General features: G+C 35.3%; 1 protein-coding gene across 1 annotated transcript in view; it reads left to right on the forward strand.

Moving 5' to 3' along the window:
• The first annotated feature begins 11,843 nt into the window (after nt 1–11,843).
• LOC128983218 (5-phosphohydroxy-L-lysine phospho-lyase) overlaps nt 11,844–15,066 on the forward strand; it is a 55,119-nt gene continuing 51,896 nt past the window's right edge. The window contains exon 1 of the mRNA XM_054402432.1: nt 11,844–12,003. Coding sequence (XP_054258407.1) covers nt 11,938–12,003 — 66 coding nt within the window. The 5' untranslated portion in view covers nt 11,844–11,937. The remainder of the gene's footprint in view (nt 12,004–15,066) is intronic.

Raw genomic sequence — 15,066 nt, forward strand, 5'->3', positions numbered from 1 at the left:
CAATTGGTTCTACAACTTTAAAGGTTTAAAGTGATAAGAGGTTAAAATGAGTCTTGAACATTATAAGATTCTGTGGACACTACAGTGGAACCTCTTCAATATTGTCCAATGCACATTCAGACGTTGTAGGACTAGTTAGTGAGCTTGGGCACTAAAACACTCCAAGGCCTTGAAATATACCTACCAACTTGTATAATTAGCATTTTATGATAAGTATTTTCGAAAAAAAAATCTTCAAGAATAAGCCTAAAACAGATACGATTACAGCGTTTATACAGTGACACCTCACTTCTTTTTCCCCGATGTTTATAAAAAACACTATAAAAAATATTTAACTAAGCGAACACAGAGTTCAGCTTGCGCCTCCCGCTAAATAACTCAGCTTCACTATTGGCAAAGTACAATTTATAAAACGCTCAAATGTACTGACTGAAATCGATAATCGATTCATGACGAGCGTCTGACGATCGTTCAGGTGACATCACGAGAGGCGCTTGTTGACATTTAATTACAGTACTAGCGTGTTGGCTTGACCAAACATTCAAGTGATATGCTTTTAATTGTTATTTTATTTATAACTATTTATAAGTACTGATATCTCAACTGCAGTTAGCTGTGGAGGCAGAATGTTTGTCACCACTATATCTATTATAGTATGGATACAAATTAATTAGTTATGTTATATTATATTTAAAATACCCCGCCGCAGCCAATCTGCAGACTAAGCGAATTTCAACTTGTCTGATTACATTTTTACTAAAAAATTTCTATAAATAAGACATATTTAATCCCAATTTTTAAATAACATTAGATTTAACAAGTGCTTAGGTTTGCTGCTACGGGGAAGGTAAAACGTGTTTTTGACCATATGTCAATAGTAAAGGATGAAATAAATAAATTTGCCAAATTTTATCAATATATCCCTAAACAAGTAAACTACAACAGTTTTCATTTTCTCCATAAGAATAACATGGGAATTTTAAATTACACTTTTTTTAAAATTTCTCCGTGACCGTTAGGCATACAACAGCGCTTCAATATACTAAATTATTTATTTTTTCAAGCTCTACAAAATGATTGAGAAAGAAATTGCAAAAATTATTTGTTTTTAGGGTAAAAAATGGGAAAACCCCATTTTTACCCCATAAAACCCCCTATAAACCCCTATTCCCATGGTCCGATTATGCTGGTTCGCGATCTCGTTCGAATAAATGTAGGTTTACACGTTTGTACCAAATTTCATCAAAATCGGATTATTTTTGCTCGAGTTATCGCGCTAACGGACACATATATAAATAAATAAATATATATATATGAATTTGAACGGATGGTGTTTTTGGTCTCTGGGGACCTCAAAACGAAAAAGTAAATCGGTCCCGGGTCTAGGTCTTACCATGAGACCTACGGTAATAGCTTATTCCCTATTATGGGAAATTCGCTAAAAATTGTTATGTAAAAATCTAATGGTGTCTGTCTGTACTGATGTATGATATATGTCTATTACTATTTAATGTAAAAACTACTGAACTGACTGAGCATAAACTTTACAAAAATATAGCTACCATACCAAGGATGGTCATAGGACTATTCGCACTTCGATACTAACCGTGGGCTTTACCCCTTTGGCTTAAAAAGTTCTGAAGTGAGGATTTTAAAAGTACATATTGATTGATCTCCATGGCTACAATGAGAGCATTCACAATGTTTACATTTGCTTTGACATTTCAATGTACACCAGAAGAACTGCCAAATTGCTTATTCACAATTTCAGACAGCTGATCCAAAGAATTAAATGTAATATTTTACAACTATGTGGTAGGCTTATCTAATCTAAAACATGATCTAAATTATTTATTCGAAAACTAACCGTTGCTGTATCAACCTAGGCTCTGCTTTCAATTGTTTAAATTGTCTTAAGTTATGAAAATTTAAGTTATTGATATATTTTCATGTAAACATTATGCAAATTACAATGTACAGATGTTTTGTATGAATTTGGTGTTTTTTTTTCATAAATTCGAACTGCTTACCATGTTGGATTAACTTAACATAAGTTACATTTCACATTTAGGTAACTCAGCCTTTTTTTCACTGAGGTAAATTTAGTGATTGTGTTTTGCCACACATTATGCTTAAATTAAACAAAAGAGAATATCATAAATTTCTAAGTTGTACGCCGTTGACTTTTGTGGTCTAGAAATATTACTATATACTGAAGCCATAAAATCGAATAACCTACTAGATTTAAGATGTGCAAATCTATCTTTAAGTTTAAATCATATTATGTAATTATACAATTACAAGTTCTGAAGTTTAAATTATACCTAATCATAAAAAAACTAACAAACAGGTCCACTAATATAAATAAGTATGAACTATCGGTACTAAAGTAGTAAAGTAGTAAGTACTAAAGTAGTAAGTGGATAGAAACCCCACAGTAAAATGAAGACATGCATAAAGTTTGTCCGTTTTCATTGAAAGCAATGCAAGAGGTTACAGATACTATCAAAATACCGTGATTAATGGAAATTGAAGAGGTATTGCTGGAACTCAATTATTTATTAAAATGCATTTTTATAATCAGGAAAACTATAAACGGAATATACGGCGTAAATTAGTGTGAAGCCAGGAATAAAACTTATGCATAGACGTATTTAGTATTTTAAAACGATGCCGACTTGCTAGATTTTTTGTTGACAGTACAAGTCAGAGCGTGATAGCGATTGTGAGGACAGATGCTAATTCAACTATCTGCATCGGAGTGTGTCGCCCGCCATTACTGTACACTGCGAAGTAAAGTATAATAAAGGAACTAAAAATTAAATGTGCACGTGTAGGCCTAGTTCTATATTTAGGCCTGTGGGTTTTATGTACAGCACTGTGATTTTTTTTAAACTCAAACTTAAGCACTTTTTATCAGCTTGAACACGTTTTTATCAGAATTGTGATGGCCTTCAAATTGTATATAGTGGAACTTTGGATAAGTATGTATTCGAATGAATATGTGTAACATGTCAACGTGCTTTAGTATACTGAAGTATCACCATGGATATGGATAGCAAGGAGGTTTGACTATTAAACGATTTGATTAATTTGAGAGACATTTTAATTTTAAAGCGAAGTCAGAAGAACGAGTACCAGAGTTATCCTCCTTAGTTTTGTTTTGGAGCAAGGCTATCTTACCATGTGAAATCTACTCAAAGTATTGGATTATCAATGTTCATTTATGAGCTGCCTAGTGCCTAATCTAGAATTCAATTATGTATGTTTGGTAAAAAAGTTAAAAAAGCATTATGATGAAATCTATCTGCCGGACAAATCTCTCCTTACTAAATGTGTTGATTTCTCCCTATCTCACTGCAAACCTAATTCATTTTAAAAGGGCTCTTTATTGGTTTTACACTTACTTACGGAAATTAAGTGAATAACATTCAGATGGAATAATTTTAGTGAAAAATATGTGTATCGACTTCTGTTTTCTATTGTTTATAATTTTGATTAGGCTATAAGACAATCAAATACAGTTTTGTTTCAGTAATTGAAACAAAATACCCCGCCACAGCAAACCTGCAGACTAAGCGAATTTCCATTTGCCTGATTTGATTTTCAATTAAATCTATTCAAATGACATTAGGTTTAACGAGTACCTAGGTTTGCTGCCTACAGGGTAATAAAGTGTGTTTTTTGGTAAAATATTAATAGCGTAGTATACAATAAATAGATTGGCCAAGTTTGATCCAAATATATGCATAAACAAGCAAACTACAACAGTTTACTTATTCTCCATAAGAGTAACATGGGAATTTTTAATTTACAATTTTCTCCGTAACCAATAACCATACAAAAACACTTCAATATATTGAATTATTTGTTTTTTTAAGCTCTTCAAAATGGTCTAGAGGAAATTTGGGAAATTTTATGTGTTGAGGGTCAAAAATGAGAAAAACCAATTTTTATCCCATAAATCCCCCCATAAAACCCCGTTCCCATGGTCCGATAATGGTGGTTCGCGAACTCGTTCGAATAAACGTAGGTTTACACGTTTGTACCAAATTTCATCGAAATCGGATCATTTTTGCTCGAGTTATCGTGCTGACGGACACACACACACACACACACACACACACCCACGCACACCCACACCCACACACACACACATATATATATTCCCTAAATGGGAAATTCGCTAAACAAACCATTCAGTTATTCAGTTGTATGTAAAATATTATCTTCTTCTTTATAGGGTTGAATTCGAATGAATCATCGAGAAATATTTTAAGAAAATTGGACGATAACATTTCAAATAGTCATTTGAAGTTAGTACCTTTATTTAGAAAAAGGAAGCAAATTTATTTGAGTTTAGGGATACCAAGTTGATAATTTATTTAACCTGTCTATATAATGTAAATTATAAGAAATGCATTTCATTTACCTGGGAGCCTTATATGTAACAATTATATTATTATTTGTTTACTATATGTATTCTTTTAGTAACAATATGTATCCTGACATGTAAAAATAAAATTATTTAACCGATAAATGGTGTTACAAAGATTTAAAAAATAGGGGAGGATCTAAAACTGAAGGTCTGGGCGAAAGGGGGTTGTGTTTTGTAGGTATGTAAATACATACTTATTGTATTGTATGCATGGAGGCGTAGTGTAGTCTGTAGTCGTGTAGGTCCACCTATGTTGTAGCCTGTAGCCTGTGTAGCCTGTAGCCTGTGTAGCATGTATAGCCTGTATAGCCTGTAGCCTGTATAGCCTGCATAGCCTGTAGGTGTAGCCTGCATAGCCTGCATAGCCTGTATATCCTGTAGCCTGTATAGCCTGCATAGCCTGTAGGTGTAGCCTGTATAGCCTGCATAGCCTGTATAGCCTGTAGCCTGTATAGCATGTATAGCCTGTAAGTGTAGCCTGTATAGCCTGCATAGCCTGCATAGCCTGTATAGCCTGTAGCCTGTATAGCCTGCATAGCCTGTAGGTGTAGCCTGTATAGCCTGTATAGCCTGTAGCCTGTATAGCCTGTATAGCCTGTAGGTGTAGCCTGTATAGCCTGTAGCCTGTGTAGCCTGCATAGCCTGTAGGTGTAGCCTGTATAGCCTGTAGCCTGTGTAGCCTGTATAGCCTGTAGGTGTAGCCTGTATAGCCTGTAGCCTGTGTAGCCTGTATAGCCTGTAGGTGTAGCCTGTATAGCCTGTAGCCTGTGTAGCCTGCATAGCCTGTAGGTGTAGCCTGTATAGCCTGTAGCCTGTGTAGCATGTATAGCCTGTAGGTGTAGCCTGTATAGCCTGTAGCCTGTGTAGCATGTATAGCCTAGGTGTAGCCTGTATAGCCTGCATAGCCTGTATAGCCTGTAGCCTGTATAGCCTGTATAGCCTGTATAGCCTGTAGCCTGTAGCCTGTGTAGCATGTATAGCCTAGGTGTAGCCTGTATAGCCTGCATAGCCTGTATAGCCTGTAGCCTGTATAGCCTGTATAGCCTGTATAGCCTGTATAGCCTGTAGCCTGTGTAGCATGTATAGCCTAGGTGTAGCCTGTATAGCCTGCATAGCCTGTATAGCCTGTAGCCTGTATAGCCTGTATAGCCTGTATAGCCTGTATAGCCTGTAGCCTGTAGCCTGTGTAGCATGTATAGCCTAGGTGTAGCCTGTATAGCCTGTATAGCCTGTAGCCTGTATAGCCTGTATAGCCTGTATAGCCTGTAGCCTGTGTAGCATGTATAGCCTAGGTGTAGCCTGTATAGCCTGCATAGCCTGTATAGCCTGTAGCCTGTATAGCCTGTATAGCCTGCATAGCCTGTATAGCCTGTAGCCTGTATAGCCTGCATAGCCTGTAGCCTGTATAGCCTGCATAGCCTGTAGCCTGTATAGCCTGCATAGCCTGTAGCCTGTATAGCCTGCATAGCCTGTATAGCCTGTATAGCCTGTAGCCTGTATAGCCTGCATAGCCTGTATAGCCTGTAGCCTGTATAGCCTGCATAGCCTGTATAGCCTGTAGCCTGTATAGCCTGCATAGCCTGTAGGTGTAGCCTGTAAAGCATGTAGCTGAACTGCGAAGGCCTACGTGAGGCTCCTCACGACGCTGACCCTGCCAACAAGGACAATCCGCCATCTGAACTGGTGTCTCCATCATCTGTGTGCAAATGTCGACATATACATGATAATATGCATAGATGTGAACACATCCGCCACAACAGCGCCACTCGTTAGTGTGAGACATCAGATCTCAAACTAGAATGTCTGAGGTTTTGGTAAACTATGAATATAACTGTCAACAACCACTTCATAAACCATTGTAGTCAATCATGCTCTATGAAACAAACGTAACTTTATTGTTAGAACATTCATGGCGATTGTTTATTGTTTGGAAATGACTAAATGATTACAAATGTTTATGATTTCGAGTTCATTATTAATATTGTGCTCTAGCAGAGGCAAGGGAATTCGCTTTTCTGTGGCTATATTCAATAGGCATAACGCGCTTTAACAGAGACAAGGCAATTCGCCTATCTTTCGGACTATGTTCAATAATAACTAGCTGAGAAATAACGATTTTTATTTGCACAGGCCAGGCAGAAAATTTGCTTTCAGACAGGTTTCGCCTTATTTTGTGTCAAAAATAGTGATTACTCAGCTATATAATATTCGATCTTTTTTAAATTGGTGTCATTCGATGGGGAATTGTAAATGCTAAATAAAAGTGTCCTTTGAATTATTTTATAAAATCGGCCATTTTTTTCTCATCTAAGTTATGAAAATTAAAATTTGCACCCTTTTGAAACATATTAAATAATTTGTAAATTCTTTCGTAAACACATTATCACTTGATACAATAGTATACTCAGTTTCATAAAGCTATCACAAATAGTTCTAGAGATATAAATAAAATATAATAATAATACAATAGGTACAGTAACAATAACTATAAACCCATTATTTTTATTTTCGTTTTATTTTGATCCAATAAACTTATTTATGGATTCTTTGTTCTTAGAGTACTTCCGGGACACCTTGTATAGGCCTAAGAGTGCGATTCGATATAAAGCAAAATAATTCCATCAGTAAGATTTGACATCAGTGCCAACATTAGGCGTCACAATATTTGTTATTGGCAAACTGTAATGTCACCATTGTTGTATTTGACAATGAGCAGCTACGGCGCAACCCGAGGCTATGGTTAACAAGAATGTCGGAATGGAAAGTCTGGGCAATAATAGCCATCATTCGGGGAGAGTATTAAACGAAACTACAACAAAGGTCAAAAATACACGTTTAACTTAGTATAAATACAAGGTGTACAATGCAGTTGTATGCTTGCAATATTTAGCTTAGCTAGTATATTGTATATTAATCCAATACTTTTCCAACGTCAATGCTTCATATGGTTAACGTAAATAAAATGAATACTTTCAGTACCACATGCCAATGATAAATCTAGTTCACGTAAATGAGATGTATGCTCACAGTATCCAAAGTCAATTTACGTCTGCTTCACAAATGGAATGTCTACTTGCAGTATCACAAGCCAATGATTAATCTAGTTCACGTAAATGAGATGTATCCTTACAGTATCTTGGGTCAATTGTACGTCTGCTTCACAAGTGGGATGTCTACTTGCAGTATCCAAAGTCAATGATAAACCTAGTTCACGTAAATGAGATGTATCTTTACAGTATCCAAAGTCAATTGTACGTCTGCTTCTCAAATGGAATGTCTACTTGCAGTATCCAAAGTCAATGGTATCTTTGGTTCACATTTAAATGGAATGTCTATATGCAGTATCCAAAGTCAATGGTATAGGTATTTTGGTTCACATACATGGATTGATTATTTGGAGTATCTAAAGTCATTTGGTGTATTAGCCTAATTCCAGCAACCCTAATTAGTTATTAATTTTGTAGTAAATTATGTTCAATGATATACATCCGATTGTTCCCTTATGTTCTGTATTTGTGTGCTAGTTTTTTAGATGATTCGTTGACTACATAATTGTGTGACGACTCTTTTGTTTACCTTTTTATTGCTATTTTGCAAATAATATCATGGCGAATAATAAACCCATAAGGCTCATGTTAAGTTTCTAACAATTTTAATTCATGCAGAGAAAAACCCTTTAGTCTGATTTGTACATTAAAGATTTATACCTTCCCATAGTTGGTTAATATCATAATGTTAATATGATTGTTGATTTCGTGCGGATCGCTTCAGCCGTTCCCGAAGGAGTATGTGGAAAACAAAAGCAAGAGTGTTGTACAGTAGTGTAAGAGAATGAGACGTAGTTATTATTATATCCTGTACATACAATCAGCTGATAATGAATTAAATGTTCTTTGTTTATTATGAATGAAAAACAAACAAAATAAGACTTCAGTAAGAGTTACTACATCTTTACATTATGAACCTTGTTAAACTTGTTAATAAATAACTGTTCTTAAAGTTGGTGTTTAATATACAATAGTTATTAAATACTTAGCACAACAAACAGGTCCTGTAGTAAACGCAATGTTTGCATCACACGACCGATGTTACATTGAGAAGTGTCGAGAGTGTATAGTGCAGTACTAAGTTTGGGAGGTCTACTACAGTATTGAGTGTTTGCGAAGAAGTGAGAGTCGCCTGGTTATCAGATTTTCCATAATAGGCTTTCTAATAATTCTTCGTCTTCAGAAAGACTTAATTGCTCAATCATTAGGAACGTCCCACAGTGTTAGTGACAGTGTTGACATGTGTCATATGTCTGGTCTCAAACTGCGTAGATCCCACGTTGTTGCCACACCTAGCGCGCTGACATGATCATGTTGACAATTAAACAAGGAAAAGCTTGATACGACAAACTATAAAGTTAAAATGCCACGTGTCACTGTCCTCCCCCCCCTGGGCACCCTGGTGTAAATAAAATCAACCAAATGAAAATTCACTTAGTCTGAAGGTTTGCTGCGGTGTGGGTATATATTGTTGAAAAATTTTAATTTTCTGGTATTAAAGTACCGTACGTAAAATCTCATTTTTCTGTTATGGATGCAAGGGGTTCAGTTTCTGACTGGCTTTTCAATAAATTATAATTTTAAAATTGTTTCGTGATTGGGTGCTTCTGTTTTCGCCATCATAGTTATGACGATAGATTTGCATTAGTCTAGAAAATTGGTTTAGAAACGTTAATAGCTTCAAATAAACGACTGAGCCTTATAGGGTTTATATGTTAGTGAGGAGTAAGAATCCGGGTCTTACAAAAATTTGGTTTGCTGTAATATGCAATGAGGGTAAAATTCCAGGTACCTAAGTAGAAATTGGTTTGCTTGCCCGGGGGTATATTTTTACAGTGAAGTAAAATTGCAGGGGATGGCACAAATTGGTTTGCTGGCCCGTGGTGAATTTCTATGGGGGTGAAATTTTGTGGTGCGAAGTTCCAGCTTGTAAATCTCTTGTTATTTATTTTATATTTGATTTGATTTTTTCGATTAAACTCACAATAATGACAAGATAGTTTTAATTCCATCGTTAATTTATTCGAGACATATTGTGTAACTCAATTGTTCACGAGTGGAATTCAGCGAACTTTCGAGTTGCACAAGATCAGTTCAATAAATTAAAGGTGGAATTAAACGTATATTTTCACGGTTGTGAATTTAATCAGAAGAAATCAAATTATAAAATTTAGAGTGTACAGGCCGGAATTCTACCCCCGGAACTTTACCCCATTGCCAGATATAGAAATTAGCGATAATAATTAATTTTCTCCTTTCTGTTTTAATGTAATAGTAAACATGTTATTATTAAGATAGCCTATCTTAATTGATTTGTAACCTCAACTAATGAAACAGGTTTTGCATTTTAATTTTGAGATTTGAGTTTCGGGATTTGGTTTTGGGGGCCAACTATTGGTTAATATGTATGTAAACAAACCGAGTAGCCGATGTGAATGGTAATTGTTTCGAATATTTGTTTAACGATTTACTATACGACCGTGGAAAAACAATTTTCCCTCGTTTGTATTGTAACAATAACAAAATATGCCGTGTTGTTACTTTGTGCACAAACCATGAGCTATTGACAGTTTGTACTTAAACAGGTCATCAAAAGACATGTTGTAAAATGTAGTTAGTTGTAGGCATCCGGTACAAAGTATTCCACCAATTGTTGTGTTGACTACTCTAAGGAAACCTATGTTTTGTGCCTGAAGAAACAAAAAGACATATTGTACAATAACAACAGAAACGAATAAATTGTTTTTCAACGGCCGTATGATAAATCGTTTGGGAAATGTTCACCCAATTATCATTCAAATGGGCTACTCAGTTTGTTTACATACATATTAACTAACAGTTGGCCCCAAAAGTCGAATCCAAACTTGAATATGAAAATTAAACAGTGAAACCTGTTTACTTCGTTGAGGATACAAATAAGAAGCTTGTCATTCACTAATCTAGTTTGATTGAAGCACAATTGTTTTATTTTTTAATTTTAGACGTAAATATATAATTTTGTTTTGACATAACTAATGCAAATCTGTATTTATTTGTTACTTTGGTCGAATAAAGGAGTTGTTGAGCTATTGAGCGGAGCGAAGGGAAGCTCACACTCCTGCTTGTGTTTTACCAATACTCCTCCTGAACGGCTGAAGCGATCTGTCCGAAATTTAGCACAGTCGTAGTAACCAACCATGGGAAGGTATAAATCTGAAATGGTATAAATCAAACCACAGGTCTTTTCCCTAAGTGAATTTAAACTTTTGGAAATTTAATATGGGCCTTATGAGTTATTTGGTTGCCATGACATTATTTGCGAAATAACAATAAAAAGGTAAACAAGTGCCACATCATAAAAATGTTAGTCAACAAATCATATAAATAGCACATTAAAAATACCCTACAGAGAAAAAGGGGAGAACAATCGGAGTAATATCATTAAGCCTAATTTACTACAAAATTAATAACCAATAATTATGGTCGCCGGAATAAGGCTATGATGCACCATTGTTTAAATAATCCAAGAAGTCATTCCATTTATGTGAACCAAATCTAGGCCTACTAATTAATTGAGTTTGGATACTGCACGTATGCTTTCCATTTATGTGAACTCGACGTACCATTCAATAATGCAGACTTCGAACAGGTACTGCAATTAGGAATTCCATTAATGTTAACCAAAGATACCTGAGTTTGTATACTTCAAGCAGACATTCCATTGACGTGAACCATACATACCATTGACTTTGGATACTGCAAATAGGCACCCCATTTATGTTAATCAAATAAACCATTGCTTTGGATCCTGCAAGTAGAGTCAATTAATTTACGTGAACCAAATATACCATTGACATTGGATACTGCAAGTATTTAATCTCATTTACGAAGAACAGATGTAGCATTGTCTTTAGAATAGTATTGGATACGCTATCTTCGCTCAATATTGCAAGCCGACAATTACTGCATTGTACTCCTAGTTTGTAATTAATAAATTAAGATAGGCTACAGGCTACTTAATAATAAAATGTTTACTATTCAATCAAAACTGAAATTGCAAAATTAATTAATCTCACTAAGTTCTTTATCTGCACAGGGGGTAAAATTCCGGGTTTATTTGCTAATTTAATTTATCACGCTCTGTCTATTTTCATTAGACTTCCAAATCCGCGGGGGTAAAATTTCGCCGGCGAACAAACTTGAGCGCTCATGTTACCATGTCATAGAGACGTCAGCTTTTCCCAGGGGGTAAAATTCCGGCGACCCTGTGAGGCAGCTCAGCTGTTTGAGCTGGATCATAACACGTGAGCGCGGCTAGCTTGTTGTACTGGTCACGTGATGCCCTGGTGGCCGACCAATCAGCTGTTTGTTGTTGTGTAGTCGCTGGGACCACGCCGCGCCGCGCTGTGCAGCCGCAGTGTGCAGACGATCCAAGACCAAGACCAGTTCCGCGTTCTGTCCGGCCTTGGGACCATGGACTCAGCCGAGGAGCTGCCGAAATCCGCGACTATTTCTCTCAGAAAACGTCATATTGGGCAAGTACAAAATACAATACTGTACTCTTTATTTAAAATCACTTTCACTTTAGGTTTGCATTGACGCATTGTTGAGGTTATCAACAGTGATCGTAGAGTTGTTAAACTATGTTCGTAAACAAGCGATGTTTTACTGTTTGCTCGGTCGTCGTTACAAAATTTCTTTTAACGAACTTTTATTATCTTATGCCAAAATTTATGTGTTGAAGTTCTCATATTGAGATTAGTCAAAGATCCCAACCTAAAAACAAGCGTAGTAGGTAAGTTAAGGTACTGTGGAGTTTTCCATAGCCACCAACACTTTTGCAAAATAAATTACGAATCGAGTAAAGTGCTAAAATATATCTCTATAATTGTCTTAATCAAAGTCTACTAGAAATATGCAAATATTAATTTAGACGTTTTGCCGTTTATTAATTGTGTATGCCTAATGCCTAACGGCAAAGTCCACAATCTGAACTTCTAATGAAATAAAATTATGATATTATTTATTCATCTAAGCAAAGTTACTACTGTACTGCAAACTTGCTGCTGTATAAATACATCGATAAACGCTTCAGAAACCTTTCGCTGTATAAGATAATTCCATCACATTTACTCACCAATTTAAATGCAGATCGCTAGGCCGATCTATTTTAACTATGGGTTTATTTTCAATAAACAATCTATTCAATAACTTTGACGATAATTTCAGGCAAATGGTGAAGTTCTATATTGTTGTTTATCAGCCATACGACATATGATAGTGAAACTGACTTGCTTCTGTCTGTAGGTAAACGTTCGGTAATCAATCACCTTTGTCCCCTACATTTGAATAGTGTCTGATAATGTCAATGTCTCGTTGTGGCCCTAGTCTGTTTTGTCAATGATGATTCCTTATATTCACCGTGGTACTAAACCAAACCAAACAAAAGTATACCTACTAAGTAAAATATGTTGAAGAAACAATTCATTTAACGCGATTTTGTTTACAGACAATACAAAAAATTTACACATGTTGTTCAGTATTTGTGTTGGATGAGGTATTTTTTTTTTTTTTTTTTTTTTTTTTTTTTTTTTTTAGTTCTAGGCCACTTAGAGTGCTTGTAATGTGAAGCGGAATAGCTAGATATGCGAAGTAGACGGATTGAAACATTAACCAAATGTGAATGTGTCCCCCACAATGAGTTTGTTTGGCTACATATACACTATCCACCCTATTTCATACGCTGTGTTGGAGAAGGTCACAAAGTGCGTTCAACTTTAGAATGAGTCTCTTTAATCCGTGGTTTTACTTATCGTCTAATACAAATATACACAACTGTTATCGAAACAATTCTAGCACAGCACAGTAGTTAGATCTGAACATCAGCTCCTGTGTACACTCACTGTTATTTAAATAAGGTATTTGGAAATCAATCTGATTCCTTGCTTGGTAGTGTTTTACCTGAGGAAGTAACGTAGGTAACGGGTATTCCAAATATACCTACAACCGTTACAGTGGGTGCTTCAGGTCAAATACTCACAACCGATCTATTAGCGAATTTCCCTACAGGGAAGTAGCTATTACCGTAGGTGGCACGGTAAGACCTAGGCCCAGAACCGATTTACTTTTCCATTTTGATTTATATATATTTATTAAATACGTCCGTGAACGCGATAACTTGAGTAAGTTTTGTCGGATTTTGATGAAATTTGGTTTAAATGTGTAAGGACTTAAATAATAAACTTAAACGAGTTAGCGAAACAGCATGATCGGATCATGGGAACGGGATTTTACGGGGGGTTTTATGGGGGTAAAAATGGGGTTTCTCATTTTTAACCCTCAAAACAAAATTTTCCCAACTACTCTCTAAACATTTTTAAATAGCTAAAATACAAATAATTTAGTACAGGTAGCCTATATTAAAGTGTTTTTATACGGTTATTGGTAACGGAGAAAATTCAAAATATTGTAAATTTAAAATTCCTATGTTATTCTTATGGAGAATTTTGTAAAATTTGCTTGTATATGGATATATTGTGATCAAACTTAGCAAATTTACTTATTTCATACTAAGCTATTAATATTTTACAAAAAACACACTTTATTAGTTTCCTTGTAGCAGCGGTAGCAGCAAACCTAGATACTCGTTAAAAATAGATTTGATTACAAATCAATTCAGACAAATAAAAATTCCCTTAGTCGGCAGGTTTGCTGCGGCGAGGGTATATTAACGTTTAATGCGGTTGAGCTTAATTTAAAATCTGCAATGAAGAGCAATCCACTTAACTCTGAGAATACCTGTATCAATTTATATCCAATAAATGTATATCCTAAAATATATCCTATTTACACACATTTCTGTATTCAGATTATAAAACACAATATGTAGCTTTTCAGTAGGGGCAAGTGTTACAATACACCTAATAAATAACTATTAATGCAGTTTGAATAAGACTATTTATTCATAGTTCTTGAGATTGTTAGCTTTTTCACGCTTTGTCCCCCCCCCCCCACTCTTTTATACTATATAGAACTACGAAAAACAAAAGGTAGTACTGTACAAACAATGGAAGAAAAATTAAGTTTTGGTTGATTTCGTTCCGAATATAAATACACGTCGTCTAACATTTGTTATGTAGTAGCAGTTATACCTTAAGCATTCGCAAGACGAAATGTTATTTTGTAGTCACAGATCACGAATGGATAATTTAAACATAAAAATGACGCCACTGGCCTGAATCTCATAATAATGACATTAATATGTGGCTTGACGTTTTTTGACTCTTCCATTTATATAATACCCCCGCCGCAGCAAACCTGCCGACTAAGCGAATTTCCATTTGCCTGATTGGATTTACACTAAAATGTCTCCTTAAAAATATCACATTTATTCCCTATTTAAATAGAATCAGTTTAACATATACTTAGGTTTGCTGCAACAGGGAGGGTAAAAGTGTTTTTTATGGAAATTGTCAATAGTTAGTAAGAAATTAAAACATTTTCCAAATTTGGGCAAAATATGTTAATAAACAAGCAAACTACAACAGTTTACTTATTCTCCATAAGAATAACATGGGAATTTTAAATTTACATTTTTTTGGA

The sequence above is a fragment of the Macrosteles quadrilineatus genome, unplaced genomic scaffold (assembly GCF_028750875.1).
Source record: "Macrosteles quadrilineatus isolate MER2022 unplaced genomic scaffold, UCM_ALF_1.0 Scaffold_1__1_contigs__length_201487025, whole genome shotgun sequence".
Classification (NCBI taxonomy): Eukaryota; Metazoa; Arthropoda; class Insecta; order Hemiptera; family Cicadellidae; genus Macrosteles; species Macrosteles quadrilineatus.